The 23,186-nt window shown below is 37.7% G+C and overlaps 1 protein-coding gene and 2 long non-coding RNA genes across 3 annotated transcripts in view; 2 read left to right on the top strand and 1 right to left on the bottom strand.

The window, feature by feature from the left end:
• The window catches only part of LOC126624741 (uncharacterized), a 48,983-nt gene extending 36,987 nt beyond the window's left edge, over nucleotides 1-11,996 (top strand). Inside the window, exon 3 of the long non-coding RNA XR_007624205.1 lies at nucleotides 11,914-11,996. This is a non-coding gene — a long non-coding RNA (uncharacterized LOC126624741). The remainder of the gene's footprint in view (nucleotides 1-11,913) is intronic.
• Nucleotides 9,418-13,797, bottom strand: LOC126624742 (uncharacterized). Its single transcript, XR_007624206.1, has 2 exons — nucleotides 13,364-13,797; nucleotides 9,418-9,477 (listed from the first exon to the last, which is right to left on the bottom strand). It is a non-coding gene; the product is annotated as an uncharacterized LOC126624742 (long non-coding RNA).
• Nucleotides 13,798-14,495: 698 nt separating this feature from the next.
• On the top strand, nucleotides 14,496-17,323 carry LOC126623704 (purple acid phosphatase 2-like). Its single transcript, XM_050292662.1, has 8 exons — nucleotides 14,496-14,712; nucleotides 15,015-15,212; nucleotides 15,404-15,515; nucleotides 15,670-15,899; nucleotides 16,063-16,201; nucleotides 16,388-16,608; nucleotides 16,753-16,874; nucleotides 16,975-17,323. Exons 1-8 carry the CDS (start codon nucleotides 14,545-14,547, stop codon nucleotides 17,171-17,173), a joined length of 1,389 nt encoding a protein of 462 aa, XP_050148619.1. The 5' UTR covers nucleotides 14,496-14,544; the 3' UTR covers nucleotides 17,174-17,323.
• Nucleotides 17,324-23,186: the final 5,863 nt, after the last annotated feature.

Below are 23,186 nucleotides of genomic sequence, written 5' to 3' on the forward strand. Positions count from 1 at the left end.
TCATATGAACTTGTTTACAAGAGTATAAGTTCAGGTTTCAATACCTTGTGTCATATCATGTAAGTGTATTTCACTATATTACAAATGCCCAATGTAACCTCATTGGTTCAACATCTTTTGGCTATTTGTATTATATTCAAGTATATAGGTCCATTTTTCTATGTTCTTACAAAATTGTAATGGAATTGCCTTTCTCCATTTTGGCCAATAAATTTTGTTGACGAAAAAAAACGGGACTCAATATCAACATAGCTCATTGATGAATTTAGTAGCTACTTATAAAAACCAAAATTACCATTGGTTATCATTAATCTATGATCCCATATTCTCATGTGCATACGCATGCATAAAAGCTTTTTATTTCTTTGGATATCCATTGCCTCTTCAAAGGTATTACACTATCTCTTCTAGGATAATCGTAATTTAGAGAATGCGGATCATAACCTCTTCTTGAGCGTTATAGAGCTTGGGTTTTAATCTCCACTTCCTAGAGTTGAGTCATTGGAACCTATATGTCTATCATGCTTCATGCATGAGACATCAATATTCCCATGTCCACGAATCGTCCTTTCTGGGACGTGTATCCATGCGGTGACTGTCATGCTTCTGGCATGCAACAGTTATGCTTCAGGAATACAATAGTTTAGTAGTGCCATATTCTTCTTCTTTCGAATGAATGAACCTTTTGAGTCTAAGGGTCTGCCACGCTTCAGGCGTGCAACAGATAAATCATTTACTGCATCATAATTTTGTCCAACAGGGACATCAATTCTTGTAGGCACATTTGCAGCAAGTGTATCACTTTCGTTGCATCATTCAATTATTCTTACTTCATTTTCTCATTGATTGCTTCGTGAATCATAAGACAAATTCTCTTTGTTCTTCTGGAACGGTCTTTTCTCATCATTATTCTGGAATGATATTTTCTCATCGTTCTTTTGGAATGATATTTTCTCCCCCCTAACGGCGGGAAAATTGTCTTATCAAAATGACAATCCGCAAACCATGAGGTAAACATATCCCTAGTCAAGGGTTCTAAATATTGAATGATAGATGGTGATTAACATCAATGCCCAATCAGCGATGATGCCTTATTTCAGTACGTTGTGGCAGTGCAATAGGCATATAGATAACACAACCCAAAACTAGTAAATGTGTAATGTTTGGCTGATGCCTAAATACGAGTTGTATTGAGAAATATCGATGGTTGGTAACTGGTCTCAACCAAACTTAATAGTGAATTATGTAAAATGACATGTCCCCATGTCAAAACTGGCAATTTCGTTTTCATGAGTAGAGCACGGGTAATCAATTTCATCCTCTTAATAAATACTTATGCTAAACCATTTTGAGTATGGACATAAGGAACTTCTGGTCCTTATTAAATAGTCTATAGACTGGTCCTTATTAAATAGTCTGTAGAATGAGACTCTTATGTCCTTTATTACAATTAAGTTGAGGCACTGCGGCACTTCAAACTTACGGTACTCATCAAGGAATTTCATGTCCTGATCTTCAAAATCAAGGGACTTCATACCTGATCTTTTTGCGTGATGAAACTTCCAATCATTTTATATGATGAGGATCAAGAAACTTCAGGTTCTGATCTGATCAAGGAAGTATGGGCCCTATATATACTTATCGTAACAAAAGCTAAGTACAATAAATAAATTAAAGCAATAGGTGGTAAATCCAGCCATAGTAAATAAATTGCATTTAAGTAAATAAAGCTTGTGACAAGGGCTTTAATTCAGCACCATTCACATAAATCAAAACTTAAAGCAGTATGCGGTAAAACCGTCCATGGTAAATAAATTGCTTTAAAGTAAATAGAACTTGTGAAAGGATTTTAAACCAACACCATTCACATAAATCAAAACTTAAAGCAGTAGGCGGTAAAACCATCCATGATAAATAAATTGCTTTAAAGTAAATAGAACTTGTGAAAGGATTTTAAACCAACACCATTCACATAAATCAAAACTTAAAGCAGTAGGCGGTAAAACCGTCCGTGATAAATAAATTGCTTTAAAGTAAATAGAACTTGTGAAAGTGTTTTAAGCCAACACCATTCACATAAATAACAAAGAAATATATATATTTTTCTTTTCAGAATGGTGGTTCCAGAAATCTTTGGAAAAATGTTGTGGGTACTTTGTGTATTATTTCCCTCAGAATCCTATTCACACACATGCGCACACCCAATATTAATAATGATCACATGCACCATTCAAAGCCTTTTGGCTTTTTCCCCTTTTTGTTTTATTATATTCCTCCCTTCACTTCTGTCGGGGCACCCATCCAAATTGTGCTTATTTTATTTTATTTTTTTTTCTTTTCAGAGTGGTGCAGATGCATCATTAGAAATCTTTGTCCAAAAATTCCACTTTTCCAATTCTTTTTCACACGGTGCTTGAAATACCATTCCATAATCGCTCATTCCTTTTTCTTATTTGTCTGTCTGTACTAGTCTCAAACCCAGGGCCATCTGGGTTGTTGTGGAGGTCACACAGAGCCAATTCAATCTTATAAGGCTACCAGAGATTAACGTTGTTCTTGCATGACCCAGAGAGCATGACGTCGCAAAGCAATAACTTCCCTATAGGGACATAGATGACAGCTGAGTTGATGGAGGTACAAGAGAGGGAGGCTTATGTGGAGTCAGTCCTGCCATCATCATCTCAGACAACCAAGTATTCATGGAGTTCTCGAGATCCATAAAAAACGATGCGATTTGGGTTTCTAAGTCTGATGAGATTCTTCTGGATCTCTGGAAACTAGTTGTCAAGTACGAGTTTTCTCATCTCATGACGACTTCAGGTCGTTGTAAATTTCAATTCTCACTGGAATTTGGTGGGACGCTTCAGGCGCAGTGGGAAAGACAGAAAATGGACATACCTTTTATTCTGTGATATTTTGGCTAACAAAGGTGAGAGGTAGGTAATACTTCACCGGATTTATGGCGTTGTGCTTTCCACTAATATGAGAGATTCTCGTGTTGATAACGTGTTGTAAAATCGACGGTGGGTGCAGTGGAATAAATGAAACAAGACATAAAATTTACGAGGTTCCTCTACAGTCAGTGTGACTGGAGTACGTCCTCGGGGCAGCAGTAGTGCTTTCATTATAGTTTGGAATAATAGGAGTACAATGATAACTCTCTCTAGTATCTCATCTCCCCTTTCTCTCTTTTCTCTCTTATTCTCTTCCTTTATATCTCTCCCATGAGTCTCTCACTTCTCTCTTAGTTATGTTGTGTTCCATATGACTTGCTTTTATAGAAGCAAGTCACAAGCAACATAGTGAAAAGCAAATTAGTGGCCAGCCATCTAGTCACTTTTACAACAAAAACCTAGCTTTCCAAAAACGAAACGTTTTAGGCTTTAGCCAAGGTTTTATCTAATAGGTTGGAATTGGGTAACAAGTCAACCTGCGGGTCACTAACCAGACCCAGCCGTAAATTTCAATTCCTACCACCAACAACAACGAGGCTGTTGGCTTTGGATTCATATCATCGATCCCAGTTGATCCCCTTCACCCTATTACCACTGCAGATGACATAATTTAGCTGGTAAACACTGGACACCCTAAAACCTTATGTTACGTAATCGTCATTTCCGGCAAAGAACGTGGTGGGGCACCACTTGTGTTGTGTAATCCTCGTCCCCGTGAGAAAAACCCATCTTTCATATCAATCATCGGACCTTCAACAATGGTGCGATAAGCCTCAAAAGTTTTGGGCATCGAGGCTTTGCCAGCCACTTCTTAAGGTCAGCACATGTATATTTTTCTTCTCCATGTTGAGATGTGCCCATATGTAAAATTTGATAGGATTTGGAGTTGGACAGAAAACTGAGTTTTCGTTCATAAAAAAATCACCGCACGAGACGATGCGTGGGAAAAATTCAAATGATCTGGATTTTAGATAGCGAGATATTGTCGATGCCTTGAGCCCATATCCAATATCGGTTTATTGAAACTCAATGCGATGGTTCAATTATTTAAATTTTGAGTTAATTGTACCATCATTCGATTTTAGTAATTAACGACAATCTGAATGTTGGATTTTTGTGAAATTGGAATAGGCTATTCTTGAGGCTTGATGGAGCTTAGTTGGCTCATCACCTTGATATGTCTTTCTTAGTTGACGTTTGTCTCGTTTACATACAAGTAGCATTGTGCCTTATTTTGCGTGTCAATCTTGATAAGATTCAAGTGGAGTTTCATGTACAATATTAGGTTCTATCAGAGCATTGTCGGCTCATCACGAACATGTGACGTCTTAGTGACGTGCACATCATTTTGCATGACGATTCAATTGTGTTGATTCTGGAAGTGCATAGGACTCAAGGTGTGTGATTTTAATATTATATGATAAACTATTTTGTATATTAAAATTCTTGTGTTATATACTTTGTGGATGTAGCATGGATTTATAATTGTTTTGTTACACAATCATCGATCTACTTTGTGAAATGTATATTTATATGCATGTTTGAAAGGCTTGTGAACTGAGAAGGCTAGTAGAGGACTAGTATCCTGAAATACCTTCTCTTTGATTTCATGTGTGGATCTTAAATCTCTAGGGACTTACCTTTCTTTTTTATTCATTGAGTGCGTCTGGCATCCTGCTAATACTCTATGTATGAATGCCATTAAGTACGTTAGGATCCAAACATTCTATTCGGTTCCATTGAGTGTGTCTAGAACCGTTCATCACATGGTTCTATAGAGTGCATCTGGAAGCCTATTTCCTATCTTGTGTGCCCTTTCTATCCAACTCCATGAGTACGTCTAGAATGTGGAACGTTGTGCTTTGTTATACAAAGGATTTGTGAAATATACGAGATAGGAAATAGAATTTGTGAGTGAGGTTACCTTTTATATACAAAGGATTTGTGAAATATTTTACACCTGGATTGACTTTTTAATCACATATGTCGTTTTACTGTCACTCAAATAAGCCTTGTAGCTTATTCGGATTTTTGCTTTGCCTGGTGCACAGTCCCTACGGTGCATGTAGGATTGTTTTCTTACACGGTACTAGTAGTGGTTAATGAAGAGGATTTCAAGAGGTGTAGCTGGTGTATGCAGTGCACTAGATAGTGGGGTTTGATACCCTTCTTTTAATTCCGTTTCCACTAAATATTTGGTGTATATTATGTATGCGTCCCAGTTCACTCTATATGTTATTATACCACTACTTTCTGCTGCCACATGTCGATCCTGAAAGTATCTTAGGGTGTGACACCCAAGCTGTCACCATCCCTGCTTCTATGGAGCTTGAACTCTAGGGAAGCATGCAAGCTTTCGCGGCTATGGAGCTCTGCATGGAGAGAAAGGGTATGGAAGGGAGGAGAATCTAATGAAATCTTTGGGAGAGGGTGGATTGTTCATAGCGTTCAACATGTATATTTTCTATTATAAAATCCACCAAAATCTACAATTTAATAATATCCTATCAAAATGTAACTTTCTACTACACCTAGATTTGATACACTTACTTAAGGCCCATTAAAATTCTAATTGCCTACTCTAGAATTTTAAAATCCTAATCGCAAATATTTTTGTAAAGAGGTTTGTTTTTTTTTTATGCCAACAATTGATTATGACAAAAATCGTTTACATCTGTGATTAAATTACGTTTGCGAGACGTACAATAATAAATTTGCGCACATCAACGATGGATGATGAATTGTTTACATAATGTTCTTCTAATTTTTCTTTTTTGTTTGAGTACTTATTTTGAATTTAACCAAACTATATGGATACAACTAAATTGCAATTTTTTTTTGACAAATAATAGAATAACTTATATTAAATTCATCTAAACTAAAGGGAGGAGGATTCGAACCCGTGACTTCGAGTATATGAGCAGATGTTCTTAAAGAACTGAGCTATAAGCCACCTGCAATTACAATTTTTAAGTTACAAGTACTTAAGTGAAAATTGAGCTAAACCATAATAATTGACATGTGTAGGCGAGCGACTGATGGAAATGGATTGGGATTTCTATGTGTAGTAAATCTGCATAACATGTTTATTTTGGTACAGAATCTGCTTAACATGCTTAAGTTGTAGTTTTACGATATTGAGTTCTGAAACAGTTAGGCTTGTTTGTTTGCACAATCCTCAGGTGTGGGTTTTATCATAAAAGGTATCGATGTTAGTTAGAGTAGGATAATTCTATTTAAAGTATTTTCTCTCTTCCCTCTTGGAAGATGTGGGACAACTAGAGGTTCCAACACTTGAAATCCACATCGGCTACCATGTGGAGCTAGTAGGGGCTCACCCATGGTGTGGGGCCAAACGGGGACCCACCCAAACACATGGCGGTATGGGCCTGTGCCTTGGTTCTGATACGATGTGGAATTTTTTAGGTCGACAGGCTGATAACCCACTCCAACAACACCGATACTGTCTCCACTTAACCACCTGCACAATCCTTAGGTGTGAGATTTTATCACAAAAGATCTCGATGTTAGTTAGAGTAGGGTAATTCTATTTAAAGTGTTTTCTCTCTTCCCTCCTGGCCGATGTGGGACAACTAGAGTTTCCAACAGGTGGGCTATCAAGAATGGCAAAACATAGTCTGTATATTGCTTGCAATCCAGCAGGTTTTTGGTGTGCAAGTTACAAATATATTTATTGTTACACAACAAACATTTTCTAGCTGTCATTCTACATTTTTGGACTTGGTTTTATAAAATAAGTTTGGAAGCATTCAAAGCTAATTATTTTGTTATCTGGGAAAAGATAATGACAACTTACCTTTTTAGATCTTGTGACTTGAGGGGAGAGAGAGAGAACGATAAAAACATTACACCTATTTATGTTAAGGAGGCCTTACTACAATGGAACTGCTCTAAGTGCTAATATGGCTGGAAATGGCTACGTGACAAAGCTGTCAGACATGAGGCACAAATGGATCACTATTTGTGCTGCCTCCTTGAGCACGAAACATCCGATTGTGCTCTTTCAGCAAAGGACATGTCCATAGAGGACACACATGCAATTTTAGTTAGGGGATCTTTTGATATGAGTCCAAAGTAATTAAAAATTAAATTTATTTCAAAATTCAAAAGTCAAAAGTCAAAAGTCATTAAAAATTGGACTCATTTCAAAAGTAGACCTATTAAATTGAACTTATTTAAAATTTTTCCTTTTAGTTAATACACTATTGCTATTGTTCTATGGGCACATCTTAAATCTTATAGGCACAAATAACTTTTTGTGCGTCTTGACCATATTTTTTGTAATGGATCGTTCGTTAATTTGTAGGTTTGCTTTGTACTTTCAATTCTTACATGTATGAAAGTTTGTGGTCATCGAATAAGTCATAGATTTATGCGGAGGACACTCTCATACTAAAGCTTCTGTCGCGTCGCCCCCAAATTAATATGCTATATATAGCTCAAGACTTGTTTTTGCTTTTGCTTGTCCAGTGTTTGTTTTTTTTGGGTCAAATCCATTGTTTGTTTTCTTTTTCTTTGGTCAAATCCAATGTTTGTTTGTTTTTTTTTTTTTATTCAAGTCCAATGTTTGTTTTGGACATGCATAACATGTAAATATATAACCAATCAAAGAAGCTGGTTTATGGGACGAATTAAAACTTGGCCCTTGTTGATGTCATTTTTTGAGCTAAACTTAAATGAGAGGGTAAATCATGCAAACACAAGAACAATTTTTGGAGAGTAAAAATGTCTTAGGATGAGAGGGTGAGCTATAGGGTCATGCATGATTCTTCCTTGCACATTATTTTTTTATGAGTGAGGGGTTGAAATTTAACTAAATGTTAGATTTTAACGGTTATTTATCCATTTTTGGGTTTTCTAGATGGGTTAAGTGAAGCCAAATTGTAACACAACATATAGTAAGGACAAATTTCTATCTCTTCCTATGAACACTTCTTGCCATGCAAAAGCAAATTACTGTTCAAGATCCATTAGTATGTCGTGACTTTAAAAGGCACCTGGAAAAACATGATAAAACCTTAGTTGTTTAATCTTGACTCAATTAAATTAAAATTTCTTTAAATTCTATCAAACTTTAAAGTTCCTCGTTCAAACTCATGCAACCCTTTGGAGACGAAATCATCGGCATGGCTGTGGTCCAATCTCCAGATTTAATCTTACGTCATCCTCTCGAGTCACATTTCACTCCTTGCAATAAACAAGGAGTCGGACTCCATAGATTCGAAAGATATTTTAATAAGCCTGAAATAGGGAGTGGTACACCAACATATTATTATACATATGGATGAATACTTAAAAAATAAAAATAAAAATTTAACCACTCCAAATAAGGATATGAATCCTAATGTACATCCACTTGCATGCAGTAAAATGTCGGAACCTAAATTTCTAATTTGTGTTTTCAATAAACCAAAGCTTAATACCAATTTATAAACATAATAGTCATTAGGAAGAATTTGTTATGAGTAGTGAGCGGTTGTTGGATTTAGTCCAATTTCTTTATTTTTCAACTTTAATTAATTATTTTTATTTATGCATTTTTACTGAAATTTTTAATTCGAAAATCTAACAACTTTCATGAAAAATAGTTAAAAGAAAATTTATATATCATTATATATGATATCTATACCATAGGTTGTTAAATAACTTTTAATATGTGATAGAGTTATCTTCAAAAATAAATAAAAACTAATCTACCTCTATGAAAAGTTCAAATTTTTTATGTTCCGTACATTTAACAATCCATACTAGTATGTATGATGATATAAATATATAATACAACATATATTAGTTAACATGTGATGGAGTTGGAAGAAAAAGTTGATACAAATGAGAAACAATATTTAATTCTAAAATCAAGTAAAAGATAAACCTATAATAAGGGATAATAAATTTATCACAATCTAATAAAAGGATAAAAAAAATTATGTAGATATTCAGTGAATGGATCTGACTCAACAAAGTGGATTGAATCCATAGTGACTCACAAAATTGAACTTATATCAAGTTTACCCTTATGGTTTTTAACCCAATCACTTCAACCATTAGCTCAATTGTCCTAAACCTAATTTATGTTTTTATATCCCTTTTATTAGACAATTTAAGAATACCGAATTATGCTAGTGGTGGATTGTCATGGTAATTAGTATCTTTCTCTTCAACATGTTGTGTCTCGGGATTAGACATTTGCTCCCCTTAATGTAATACAACAACAACAACAACAAAGCCTTTTCCCACTAAGTGGGGTCGGCTATATGAATCCTAGAATGCCATTGCGCTCGGTTTTGTATCATATCCTCCGTTAGATCCAAGTACTCTAAGTTTTTTCTTAGGGTCTCTTCCAAAGTTTTCCTAGGTTTTCCTCTACCCCTTCAGCTTTGAACCTCTGTCCCGTAGTCATATCTTCGAACCGGAGCGTCAGTAGACCTTCTTTGCACATGTCCAAACCACCGTAACCGATTTTCTCTCATCTTTCCTTCAATTTCGGCTACTCCTACTTTACCTCGGATATCCTCATTCCCAATCTTATCCTTTCTCGTGTGCCCACACATCCCACGAAGCATCCTCATCTCCGCTACACCCATTTTGTGTACGTGTTGATGTTTCACCGCCCAACATTTTGTGCCATACAGCATCACTGGACTTATTGCCGTCCTATAAAATTTTCCCTTGAGCTTCAGTGGCCTAGGACGGTCACACAACACGCCGGATGCACTCTTCCACTTCATCCATCCAGCTTGTATTCTATGGTTGAGATCTCCATTTAATTCTCCGTTCTTTTGTAAGATTGATCCTAGGTAGCGAAAACGGTCGCTTTTTGTGATCTTCGCTAGATTGCTCCGGTCATTAGTGTGGATAAGTATATAAATGGATAGAGACAGGAAAGCAAACACAAGATGTACGTGGTTCACTCAGATTGGCTACGTCCACGGAATAGAGTTCTCATTAATTGTGAAGGGTTTACACAAGTACATAGGTTCAAGCTCTCCTTTAGTGAGTACAAGTGAATGATTTAGTACAAATGACATTAGGAAATATTGTGGGAGAATGATCTCGTAATCACGAAACTTCTAAGTACCGAAGTGTGGTATCGTCTTCACTTGCCTTATCTGTCTCATAGGTAGATGTGGCATCTTCTCTGGAAGTACTCTTCCTCCATCCAGGGGTGGTATCTTTAACTGGTGGAGATGCACAAGGTAATGTATCAATTTCACTTGAAGCTTACTTGTAGTTTCAGGCTTGGTCAAGCGCGATACAAACCATGTAGTAGGAGTCCCCCAAGTCGTCGAGCTAGGGGATCTGCTGAAAGAGGTGACAGACAAGGTAAGCAATCAGAGCTCCAAGCAATCGGTCTCAGATCAGAAGTTTGATTTCGAGTTCCTGCTGATTGTTCTCATTCTCCCTATCTTGCAGGCAGCATGAAGGATAAAGAGAAGAAAAATGAGAAGAGATGATATGGGATACTTTTGCTTTTGAAGAAGTAACTTTCCACAGGCTTATGCTTGAACTGGGCTGGAGGGTTTTCTGGTTTCCTCCAGAGTATAAGGCCGACTGAAGAATTTGAGGGTCAAAACAAGTCCATCAAATCTAGAGTACGTTCGACCCTGCTGATATGGGATACTTTTACTTTTGACAGAGTAGTGGATGTATCGGCACGTGTGCTGTTACGCTTGTCTCCACATGTTTCCTTGTATCCTTCTCACGTGCCCTATCTGTTCCTCAGACAAATGCGGTATCTTCCCTGGAAGCATAAGATGTTGAAGATGAGTACTCGAGAGCAATGTCAGGTAAGTAATCAGGTAAGGGGTTCCAAGCAGTCAGTTCCTGACTGGAAGCTTGATTCCAAGTGCTGACTGATTGCTCTCTTTCTCCTTGTCTTGCAGGTAAGAACAAGGCCAAAGGAAAAGACAGGGAAAAAGCATGATATGGGATATTCTTGCTTTTAACCCTAATGATATGAGATATTCTTGCTCTGGTATAGCTTGTTTGCAGAGGTATTATCGGGGGGAAAGAAAGCTGAATATTTCGAAAGGCTTCGTTGGGAGTGCCCTCTTAGATATGAGGAAGGGTTGAGCATTTTTGCAGGTCTGCCTGTCCGTTGGGGATAGAGGTCGACATATATAGGAGTCTCCCTAACAACAAGTAGTAATGTTATTCCTTTACCCTGCTTGGTCATATCATGGTATTGGGAGCTGCCAGCTTCACATGTTTTAACTCTGTCAGAGCACTTTGAAAAAGTGGTTTGTGGTATCTAGAAAGCTGATGTTACATGTGAAGATTACAGACAAGCTTTATCCAAGGAGATCTGGCTCTCGAAGTTGAGAAAGTGGTGCCTCTTCGGTTTTCGAACAAGCAATCCTGTCAGGGATCTGGCTCTCGAGATTCGGAGAACGATGCCTCTTCGATTTTTGAGAAAGCAATCCTGCTGGGAGTCTGGCTCTCGAGATTCGGAGAGCGGTGTCTCTTTGATTTTTGAGAAAGTAATCATGTTAGGAGTCTGGCTCTCGAGATTCGGAGGACGGTGCTTCTTCGATTTTGGAGCAAGCAATCTTGTTGGGAGTGTTTTCTCGAATGTGAGTAAAGGTTGGGCATGTTTGCTAGTCTACCTTGCCACGGAGCACAGAGGTTGACACACAGGGACTTTCCAATTATCCAGCAGTGGTACTGTTCCTTTACCATTGTGGGTAATAATATGGTAGCTAGACCTTCAAAATTTATGTGTCTAAACTTTGTTAGTGCTATTTCTTTGCTATTCTTTTACCCTTCTTTGACAAAGTTATCTGTAGTACCCATGAGCTAATGTTGAGTGTGGGGAGTGGATGATTGAACAGTAAGATTCATGTGCTTTCTACTTCACCAGAAATCTTCGACATAATGCCTATAATTTTCGCAAAGCTGAGTGTGCGTGTCACAGGTGCTGACAAGGCTGAAAAAGTAGGTGCCTCTTCGATTTCTGAGATCGGCCCTCGTGGTCTCTGAGCAGCCCAGCTTTTGAGAAAGCAAACGCCTCTTCGGTTTCTGAGCAGGTGCCTCTTCGATTTCTGAAGCTCCGTCGAGTGCAGATTTTTATAAAGGCTGGCATTAAGTTCCAAAGCACACTTGAATCTCCACCAGTAGAAGCTCTATTCTTGCACTTCTAAGATCTTGATTTGTCCGACCTCTTCTCTCTTCAACACCTTTGAAAATGTTTGGCCCCTCCGACTGTCGTTTTGACTTGAACCTTGTTGAAGAGGCAGCCACGCCTTCTCCAGACAACATATGGCGCCCATCATTCATCTCCCATACTGGTCCTCTTACCGTTGGGGATTCCGTGATGAAGAATGATATGACCGCTGCGGTGGTGGCCAGGAACCTTCTCACTCCCAAAGATAACAGACTACTTTCCAAACGGTCTGATGAGTTGGCTGTTAAGGATTCTCTGGCTCTCAGTGTTCAGTGTGCAGGTTCTGTGTCTAATATGGCCCAACGCCTATTTGCTCGAACCCGCCGAGTTGAATCATTGGCGGCTGAAGTGATAAGTCTCAAACAGAAGATTAGAGGGCTCAAGCATGAGAATAAACAGTTGCACCGGCTCGCACATGACTATGCTACAAACATGAAGAGGAAGCTTGACCAGATGAATGAATCTGATGGTCAGGTTTTACTTGATCATCAGAGGTTTGTGGGTTTGTTCCAAAGACATTTATTGTCTTCGTCTTCTGAGGCTGTACCGCGTAATGAAGCTTCAAATGATCAACCTCTGATGCCTCCTCCTTCTAGGGTTCTGTCCAGTACTGAGGCTCCGAATGATCCCCCTCCGGTGCCTTCTCTTTCTGGGGCTCTACCGACTGCTGAGATTTCTCCTAAGCAACCTTTGTGAAGGCTCCCTCTTGTTTGTTTATTTTGACTCATGTATATGTACATATTTGTAACTTATCGGGGATATCAATAAATAAGCTTTGCTTCATTTCAACGTATTGTGTTAAATACACCAAAGTCTTCTTCGCTAAGTTCTTTGAATTTTCTTTTGTTGAAGCTTGTATGTTGAAGCTTTGTGAGTGGAGCATGTAGGTTGAGGTAGTGTTCCCTTAATTTCCCGAGTGAGGAAAACTTCTCGGTTGGAGACTTGGAAAATCCAAGTCACTGAGTGGGGTCGGCTATATGAATCTTAGAACGCCATTGTGCTCGGTCTTGTGTCATGTCCTCCGTTAGATCCAAGTACTCTAAGTCTTTTCTTAAAGTCTTTTCCAAAGTTTTCCTAGGTCTTCCTCTACCCCTTCGGCCCTGAACCTCTGTCCCGTAGTCGCATCTTCTAATCGGAGCGTCAGTAGGTCTTCTTTGCACACGTCCAAACCACCGTAACTGATTTTCTCTCATCTTTCCTTCAATTTCGGCTACTCCTACTTTACCCCGGATATCCTCATTCCTAATCTTATCCTTTCTCGTGTGCCCACACATCCAACGAAGCATCCTCATCTCCGCTACACCCATTTTGTGTACGTGTTGATGCTTCACCGCCCAACATTCTGTGCCATACAGCATCGCCGGCCTTATTGCCGTCCTATAAAATTTTCCCTTGAGCTTCAGTGGCATACGGCGGTCACACAACACGCCGGATGCACTCTTCAACTTCATCCATCCAGCTTATATTCTATGGTTGAGATCTCCATCTAATTCTCCATTCTTTTGCAAGATAGATCCTAGGTAACGAAAACGATCGCTCTTTGATATTTCTTGATCTCCGATCCTCACCCCTAACTCGTTTTGGCCTCCATTTGCACTGAACTTGCACTCCATATATTCTGTCTTTGATCGGCTTAGGCGAAGACCTTTAGATTCCAACACTTATCAGGTTAAGCTTTGCATTTACCCATTCATGAGTTTCATCTATCAACACTATATCGTCTGCGAAAAGCATACACTAAGGAATATCATCTTGAATATGTCCTGTTAACTCATCCATTACCAACGCAAAAAGGTAAGGACTTAAGGATGAGCCTTGATGTAATCCTACAGTTATGGGAAAGCTTTAATGTAATATTAAAAGAAAATACAATACAAAATTTGAGCACATCACTACTCTTTTTTCTTGAAAAATATTATTTTCAGGCGTTAATTAATGCTAAAAATTTCCTGAGGAAAAAAACCCATGGTAATATTTAATCGATCCGTTGTTTTTTGTCCCAAATAAATATGACAAGAATTGTTTGCATTACGTTCTAAAACGTAGCACACCTTTGAAGAGGAGCCCACGTTATATTTTGATTACTCTAAGAATAAGATATTAAGATCGATTGTGTTTCTTCACACTGGACTCTCCTGAATGCGATCAACTTGATAAGAACTTTATTTCCCTAGAAGGATAAGAACACCTGTTGAAAAAGATACACACAGCTAAAAACCTTTCAACATTAAACACGTGATCAATCAGAATAAAACTTTGAATATTCTTTATTTTTGTTAATTAATTAGTTTTTCATGTCTATATATAGAAGAGGAGGAGTCTGCCGTTCTCATATGTTTCTGAGTTTGTTTTATATATGTTTGTGAGTTTGGTTTAGAGTTTTGAGGTGCTCTGAATAATATAACGATGTGGAAGATGGCGGTTCTTGTAGTATTTGGTCTGCTATTGAGCTTGGCAATGGTGTGTAATGGAGGTATTACAAGCACTTTTGTGAGGAAAACTGAGAGTACTGTCGATATGCCTTATGAAAGTGATGCCTTCCAAATTCCTCCGGGCGACAATGCACCTCAACAGGTAAAATTTCCTTCCCTCTCTCTCTCTTGAACCCTTTTACGAACCTTAATTTTTTTCTTGAGTACAAGCGATATTCTACACTAATCTACACTAAAAAGAGGAAGGTTTGAACCCCAGAAGCAATGGGTTAAAGAGGAAGGCCCTAACCACAAGGACAATCCACCACACGAACATTATAATTTTGTTTTTGAATATTTATGTCCTTGTTTCATAAATTTGATGAAATTGATTAAATAGGTTCACTCTCCATATTTTTAATTTTGTCCAATTGTATGATTTTTGTGTGGTTTTGAATATTTAAGGTTCACATAACACAAGGAGATCAAGAGGGGACGGCAATGATTGTGTCATGGATCACTCCGGATGAACCAGGTTCTAGCGTAGTGCTTTTTTGGAGCGATAAGCATAAGACAAAGAAGGCAGAGGGCAAAGCCAAACAATATAAATACCATGATTATACTTCTGGTTACATTCACCACTGCACCATCAGAAAATTAGAGGTAAAATTTTCACTAACCTGTCATGTATTTTCTTTTATTTTATTTTTCAACCTTGCAGTTAAGTTCTTTTGCATTCAAATTTGGATCAATTTTCTCGTCTTTTTTTTTTTCTGAAATATTATTGTTACAAGCAGTGTAAATATTAATTTTATAAAGTTATATTTTCATCTCATTATATTTTCTTTTTGCAGCACAATACCAAATATTACTACAAGATTGGAATTGGCCAAGCTGAGAGGACATTTTGGTTTGTAACTCCTCCTGCAGTTGGGCCAGATGCCCCTTACATATTTGGTCTTCTTGGTAAGTAATGTTTTTTACCACAACAGATGGTTTACGTTTTTGCTTTGTGATGTAAATTGTGGGACTGACTAGAATCACCATCTGCCAAATGTGGAAATTGTTGTTTAATTCTGAAACTCACTAATTAATTAAAATTGGGTTTAATTATTTGCAGGGGATTTAGGTCAAACCTTTGATTCAAACAAGACACTTGCTCATTACGAATCAAACCCATTGAAAGGCCAAACAGTTTTGTGTCTTGGTGACCTATCTTATGCTGATAACCATCCAAATCATGACCAAGTTAAGTGGGATACGTTTGGAAGGTTCATTGAGAGAAGTGCGGCTTATCAACCTTGGATTCATACTGCAGGAAATCATGAGATTGATTATGCACCAGAAATTGTAAGCATCTCATATAATTCGCCTTTTCATAATGCACATATTTTTGTTATGATGAATGGATTTAATTGAACATCTCGTACTTGTACGAGAAATTGCAAGGGTTAGGGTTTGGGGTTAGGGAGTGCTCAATTTTTCTGACAGAAGATTGCAATTTTTGTTGCAGGGTGAAACAAAACCCTTCAAGCCTTACAAGCACCGGTATACCACTCCGTTTAAAGCATCGGGGAGTACTGCTCCTTTCTGGTACTCAGTCAAGATAGCTTCAGCACACATCATAGTCTTGTCTTCATACTCATCATACGGTATGGAATTCTAAATTATTTTTTACATTAGTACTGGTTGCTTGAATTTGCAATGATATCCTTGTTATATTTTTTAGTCAATTATAACTTCGTAGTGAAATCTTCTGAATAATTTCTCTTTATCAAATTGAGTGCTTCAACAATTTAGTTTAACACAAATTATAATTTACTTTTTTTTTCCTTAAGGTAAATACACTCCTCAGTATAAATGGCTGGAGCAGGAGCTACCAAAAGTTAACCGGGATGAGACACCATGGCTGATTGTTTTAGTGCATTCCCCATGGTACAATAGCTACAACTATCACTATATGGAAGGGGAAACCATGAGAGTCCAATTCGAGTCCTGGTTTGTTCAGCACAAGGTCGATGTGGTATTTGCTGGCCATGTCCATGCCTACGAACGATCTGTAAGTTCTCGATACACAGAGTCTGGCGGTGCTATCTACATAAATAAAATTTAAACCACTCGTATTTATCTTCCTTTTTACAAGTGAGACCACTCGTATTTATCTTCCTTTTTACAAGTGATGTGTATGTGCTATGTAATGCAGGAGCGTGTATCAAATATTGCAAATAACCTCGAAAATGGTAAATGCTCCCCGGTGAAAGATCAATCTGCACCTGTCTACATTACAATTGGCGATGGAGGAAACATTGAAGGCTTAGCAACCAAGTAAGTATGCATGCATTTGTAGTCTTTTTAAGATATATTCAACGGCTTCCTATTTGGTTTGCTCTATGAACTCCATGTTTTTTTTATTATTGTCGTGCAGTATGAGAGACCCACAGCCAGATTACTCAGCTTACAGAGAGGCCAGTTTTGGTCATGCCATTTTTGACATCAAGAACCGAACTCATGCCTACTATAGCTGGCACCGGAATGATGATGGAGCTGCAGTCAAAGCAGATTCTATGTGGTTTTTCAACAGATATCATCATCCTGTTGATGACTCCACAAGTTCCCAATCTTGATCGATCATGCAATGTTAGAGAACTTTTAGATTGTCGATGTTGAATAGTTTCAATATTTTCTTCATGTACTTTTTACATCATTTCCTCCTTCTCCTTCGGATTTAGGCAGGCTTAAGGTTGATAAATATAAATGTTTATGGTTTGTTTTTTTTTTTTTTTTTTTGCTCACTTTACGATTCAGATTTTGTGTTATGAATTGAATTAGACATCCGCAAAGCGGTATATGTGCTCTAAGACCATCTCCAAAAGAGATGTCAAATTTTAAACATAAAATTTGAATTTGACAGCCTATGTTGTACTTTGACATAAAAATTTTAAACTTGGAATATTGCTACATAAAAAGTTCCGCTTACAATAATATTGATGCATACAACCTTCCTTCTATTCACAATTTCGTGTCAATAAAAAAAAAAAAAGAGGATATAAAATTTGAGACTTCTTTCAACATTGGATTGAGTGAAGTATGACTCAATCGTTAGTCAACAGATAACTTGAAGCCTACCTCTGTTGATCTTGCCATGTAGGCTTAAGGTTAGTTCACATAATGTTTTTGTAAATATGTTTACATAATTTTAATTTTGAGGTGACAGTTTAAATTTTGGTGCAGGAGCACATCCGTTTTAATCACAACATGATTGTGCCCGCACTTGCGATTCGTAGAAAATGTTACAGGGGTCAAAAGCATCGAAACAACTGAGAAAATAAGTTGCAATTTGACCTTCAGCTTAATTACGAGAAACTAATACTACAGAATATGTTGTAAACTTTTGCATGTTGTGCAATTAGGTGTGAACTGTGGCGAAGCCATGATTTGCCGAGAGGAGGGGCAAAATTCAAAAGAGTGCAAGGTTCAATCGAAGCAGTTGCTTTCATATTGGAGAGTGCAAAGTTTTGAGTTAATATTCATAACAGAATACAATCTCTTTACCAAAGCAGTTGTAAGCGGTAATTAATATACAAGCCATGTAAGAAGCTTAAATTGGTTATGATTAGATTCTAAAAAACGTTAGACGCTAATCAAGCAATGGACTAGGGCCTAGCAACTAGGCGCCTAGGCAAGATTTAGGCGGGAGCTTAGATGAATTTAAATGAATTTCTTTTATCGTAAAACATACATTAAACAATATTTACATTATTTTTTAAAAATTAATACAATATTTATAGATAATGTGAAAATTTAAGATAAATAAGGGTCTTAAAAAGAGGGAAAAAAATACGTACAAGAATAATAAATAAATAAATAAAAGAGAGAAATGGGTTAACTAGGGGTGGGCACGGGCCGGGCCGGGCCCAAATTTATAGGAACCGGACCGTATCCGTTGTAAATAGTAACGGGGTGGGTCGAGCCGGGTCCACAGGTCCCTGTCTCTCTTGCTCATCTCTCCCAATCCCAAATCAAGGTCTCTATCTCTCGACTCCGATCAACGACGATATTGTCAAACACCACCTAGATGCTCCAAAGTCTAAACTCCACAACAAATTCAGAAAAAAAAGAAAAAAAAACCTCATCTCAGATTTCCCACCATACTTGTAGGTTAATGAAAACCCATAGGCTAGGCTAGTAGGAAGAACTAGTTGCTGCATGTACTCCTTCCATCCAAGTTTAATAGCTGCTACACCTTTATCCACTGATTAAACATAACCAGAGTAAGGAATGGAAATTCCTAGTCAATAATAAAAGAGACATTTTTCAAGCAAAACATTGAAACAAAGTACGGAGAAGAGAAATTACAGCAAAAGGCAACGATACCTGCAGATTAATGAAAACTGATGTGAAAATTATGTTGACACTCAAATTAAACCCTCTTTTTATCAATTGTAGCAATGTATGTAAGTAGGGATCGTTCTAGACCGGGGATTAGGAGGGATTGCAAAATCACTTGGAATTGACTCAACTACGTAAAAACAAGTTTAAAATACTAAACTAGACTCAAAGAATGCAAAACTAAATTCTAAAACACCAAAACAAACCAAAAAGACTCAAAACAGCCCCAAAACACTCAAAACTGCCTTAAAAACACAATCTGGCAGTTTTGAACACTAGACACAAAATTGGACGAAAATTGGTTTTAACTTAACCTAAGACACTTAAAAACACAAACTAAACACTTACTAACTAATTTTGACACTTTAAAACAAAGGGGGATTGGTTTTGGACGAATTTAAAAACAAAACAAACTTTGTAAATTAAAACAGTTTTGAAAACGAATTTGATTTAAATGAATGGATGGAAGGCTAGCTAAGGGGTTAATCTCCATACATGTTATACTTGCATTCAAAACGATTTCCAATTGCTTTTCAATAACCCATGAATTCTCAACGCCCCAAGTTAATTAGGTCCGCTTAAATTAACCTTCAGATTTTCCTAACGTTATTGAATTGGATGATTGCATACGACAACCCAAAACATTCCCCACAAGTCCCCTACATGATTGCATAATAGAGATACAAGCAAGAATCATTAAGTTCTATGAAAACTATAAGCATTGACGAAGCACTTGTTACTATGATTGCATGAAACTTATGCCAAGAATTTACTTAACGCGATTGAGATCATCAACCTTTACTACTTGTGAATATAATTCCATAACGATTAGGTGAAATTTCCTTATATCCTAGCATTCAATTTATGCATGATAATTAAGCGTGCACTCTCAACCAACACACACAAATCAATGTAATTCACATAGATAAGTAAATTGAATTCACAACTTATGAAACGCAATTAGAAGTAATCAAATTATAACGCAAGCATAAACATGTATTTCGAATCCCCCCCTAGCCAAGGGGGGGTTTAGTTCCTCATACTAGCAAAGCAACGATACATAAGTTTAGAAATTAAAATCAAAGGAAAGAAAACACCTAGAATGCTCCAATGTGGCAGCAAGTGCATCCAAGAATCCTCCTTCCTCCTTGCTGCGGCAGAGAACTTTAGACAGGTTTTTGGGGTTATTTGTGGTGTAGAATGGATGGAAAATGGTATGGAAGGCTTTAGGGTTGATGGGTGGTGCGGCTAGGGTTGTTTTTAGGCAGAAATTTGGGAGAATGGTGGTGGAAGGGTGCGGCAAGAGTGTAGAGAGGGTTGGACGAATTTCTGGAGTGAATTGTGAATTTGAGAGGTGGTGATCTGATTTAGGGGTTAATATGAGTATATATAGGCACTTAAAACCCTAGGGTAATCAGATATGGACTTGGATAACCCAAATCCACAAGGAAATAGGTCTAAACAATCAGATTTTGCAAAGGAAAAGGGATAAGGGTGCGGCAGCAATAGGATAAGGTGATAAGGTTTCTAGAATGCCTTGCAAGGCAAGGAATTAGGGTATCTAGAAGCTAGGGTGCGGCACCAATGTAGGGATTAAGGATAGGGCTTCTAGAAAGCCCCAAAACTGATAGGAATTGCATGAAACCCACGGCAAGGATGGAAACTTTCTAGAAACTTCTCATTTGTGTCCTACAACACTTAGGAGTCCTTCTAGCATTAGGAAAACATGTCTCAATCCTCTCTTGACTTGGAATTCTTCTCCTACTTCATCTTGGAAACCTTTCCTTCTTGGACTTGGAAATCTTCTTTGTAGCTACAACTTGATGCCATTTGGATTTAACTTTCCTACTTCATCTTGGAAACCTTGTTTGAGTAGGAATCTTCATTCTTCTAGGAATCCATCTTCAACTAGGAATCCCTCGTGGATTAGGAATCCTTCTTTTAATTAGGCGCTTTCCTACTTCGACTAGGAAACCTTTTTCAAGTAGGATACATCATCTTCAAATCTTCAATTTCGTCCATCCTCTTGGCTCCAAGCATATGTTGTCCATTCCAAGCTCTAAATTGCTCCAAAAGGCTCCAAAATGCATCCTTTTGCATACTTTGCCCTTAGAACCTGAAAACACATAAAACTAGCTTAAAAGACTACTTTACTAAGGAAAAACACTATAAAAGCACAAGAACAAGCTAAACTAAGGCGCATAAATATGCTCCTATAAAAAACCCAGCAAAATCTATAATTAATACAAAGTTATTAATCTCCTCAAACCATACCTGCAGATTAATGAAAACCCAGATGGTCCTAGGTTTCCTGAACTTCTTCCAGGAAACGACGTCATCAGAGTACAAGACACCAACGTGGATCTTCCCGAATTCGACCTGGAACTTGTACCCCTGGGTGCTCCCAAATCGAACCCTGCCCATACCAATACATTGGAGTTGATGCAATTGGTTTCTATTCCCAACCAGAGTCGTCCTAGCCTTATCAATCAAATCCTTCAAAACCCAAAACCCAAAAAACAAAATTAAAAACTAAGGGCCTATTTGGTATCCTACTAAAAAAAAAAAATTATAATTCTTAAAACCAACTTGGATGAACTTCTCTCAAGAACAATTTTTTTTACAACCTAAAAACTTGTTTGGTATCTAACCTGGAAACTATTTTAAATCTTCAAGGATTTAGGCTATATAACCCAAAAACTTGTCTGTATAAAACCATTATGTGGCAGTGGCTGAGGGAGGATATTAAGGTTGGGTCTGTAAGATTATTTGAGTATCAATGAAATCCCATCCGTTGACTTACACGACAATCAACTTGGTAACAAGTTGATTCTCGGCCAAATATGTGGGAGTCCTGATATGAATGAGATTTGAAGTCTTAATCACATGCAACTAATTAGGAGGCCTCATTTGGTAAGACTTATATATCATGTTAAGAAACATAATTGATATCATAAGCTATGGGATATTCCTGACTATTCGATGATAGGCAGATTAGTAGGAAACCCTAGTGATATAAATATGGATGTTTCTGCACACATAGTATGCGTTCTTCTCGAGTGCTGTTTACCCTATTCATCAGTAAAGAACATTCTGATTGTGTGTGGAGAAAACTTCCTTACCCTATAACCTTAGCATCATGTCTGCTGCTTCAGGTTAGTACTATATGGTTTTATACATTCATGCTGATAACTGTGATCTTATGTACTGTTGTGTTTTTTTCCCTTATTTCTAACAGGGTCGAAATTCGAGAAGCGACCCGAAAAATACTCACCAAGACCCAATATCTTGATGACTTGATTTGGAACTCTCAATTTCACACTTCATACTATGAGGTCATATTGTCTTCAGATGGGTTTTGTTCACATATATGGTGGTGGGTTGCTAATTTCAAATGTTGCCATTGAAATTAAGCAAATTGAGTTTGAAATAAAGCTTTGGTAATGGTGGAGAGGTGAGGTTGGGACTTGCGGGTGATTAGAGTGAGAGGACAGTAGGTTAGGGATGGTAGGAAGAAAATATCTAAGTCGCCGGAAAGATCCATGTCATGGTCTCTGGAACATCTCTCTCAGTCGTTGGAAACATATCTCTGATCACCGCCAATTACTCTCAGTTGATGTTTGGTGTCCCTGGCCTCGACACCAAGGTCCTGCAGATGTCGCGAAGAAGTAAAAAAAAAGTAAAAACAAACTTTTGTTGTTCTCAGATTTTAGGCTAGTTTTTTAGTTATTTTTTAGTTCAAGTTTTGCAAAACAGGCTTACCAAACAAATTTTTGTGAATTGAGCAACTGTTTTTGAGTTAAAAACCTTGAACTCAAATAGAATACCAAACAAGCTCTAAAGTTTCCCAATTTTATCTAAAAAAAAATTGAAAATTACCTGTTTGGCCGAAAGAAGTTCGTGGCACTGATATTCCAAAGTCGACAATTCTTATTGAATCTTCTCTATCCTCGAAACCAGCTTCATCAGGTTCATATTATTTGGGTAGATTTGCTGGAACTCCCTCTCAAGCCGGTGCTGGACCACCATTGGAGGTTGGGGGACGACTGGCGGAGAGTGACGGAGGGGAGGGGACGACGCACGCTTGACAGCGAGAGAGAATGAGTTCGAGGTCCAGTCTCCAGTGACAAAGTTGAGGACTTGAGACGAGAGAGAGAACCTAAGGTAAAACTAACGGTTCAGATTGAATGGTAGCTTACTCTTCAATCTCGTTCGTCCATTGTAATTACAAATGGGTCGGTCAGGGTA

The sequence above is a fragment of the Malus sylvestris genome, chromosome 5 (assembly GCF_916048215.2).
Source record: "Malus sylvestris chromosome 5, drMalSylv7.2, whole genome shotgun sequence".
In the NCBI taxonomy this organism is placed as follows: domain Eukaryota; kingdom Viridiplantae; phylum Streptophyta; class Magnoliopsida; order Rosales; family Rosaceae; genus Malus; species Malus sylvestris.

Excerpts from the sequence above, each read along its gene's own strand:
- LOC126623704 (XM_050292662.1), top strand. The coding sequence starts at position 14,545 with ATGTGGAAGATGGCGGTTCTTGTAGTATTTGGTCTGCTATTGAGCTTG. Across the intron at positions 14,713-15,014 it reads GCGACAATGCACCTCAACAG|GTTCACATAACACAAGGAGA; the intron begins GTAAAATTTCCT and ends TGAATATTTAAG. Across the intron at positions 16,609-16,752 it reads TCCATGCCTACGAACGATCT|GAGCGTGTATCAAATATTGC; the intron begins GTAAGTTCTCGA and ends TATGTAATGCAG.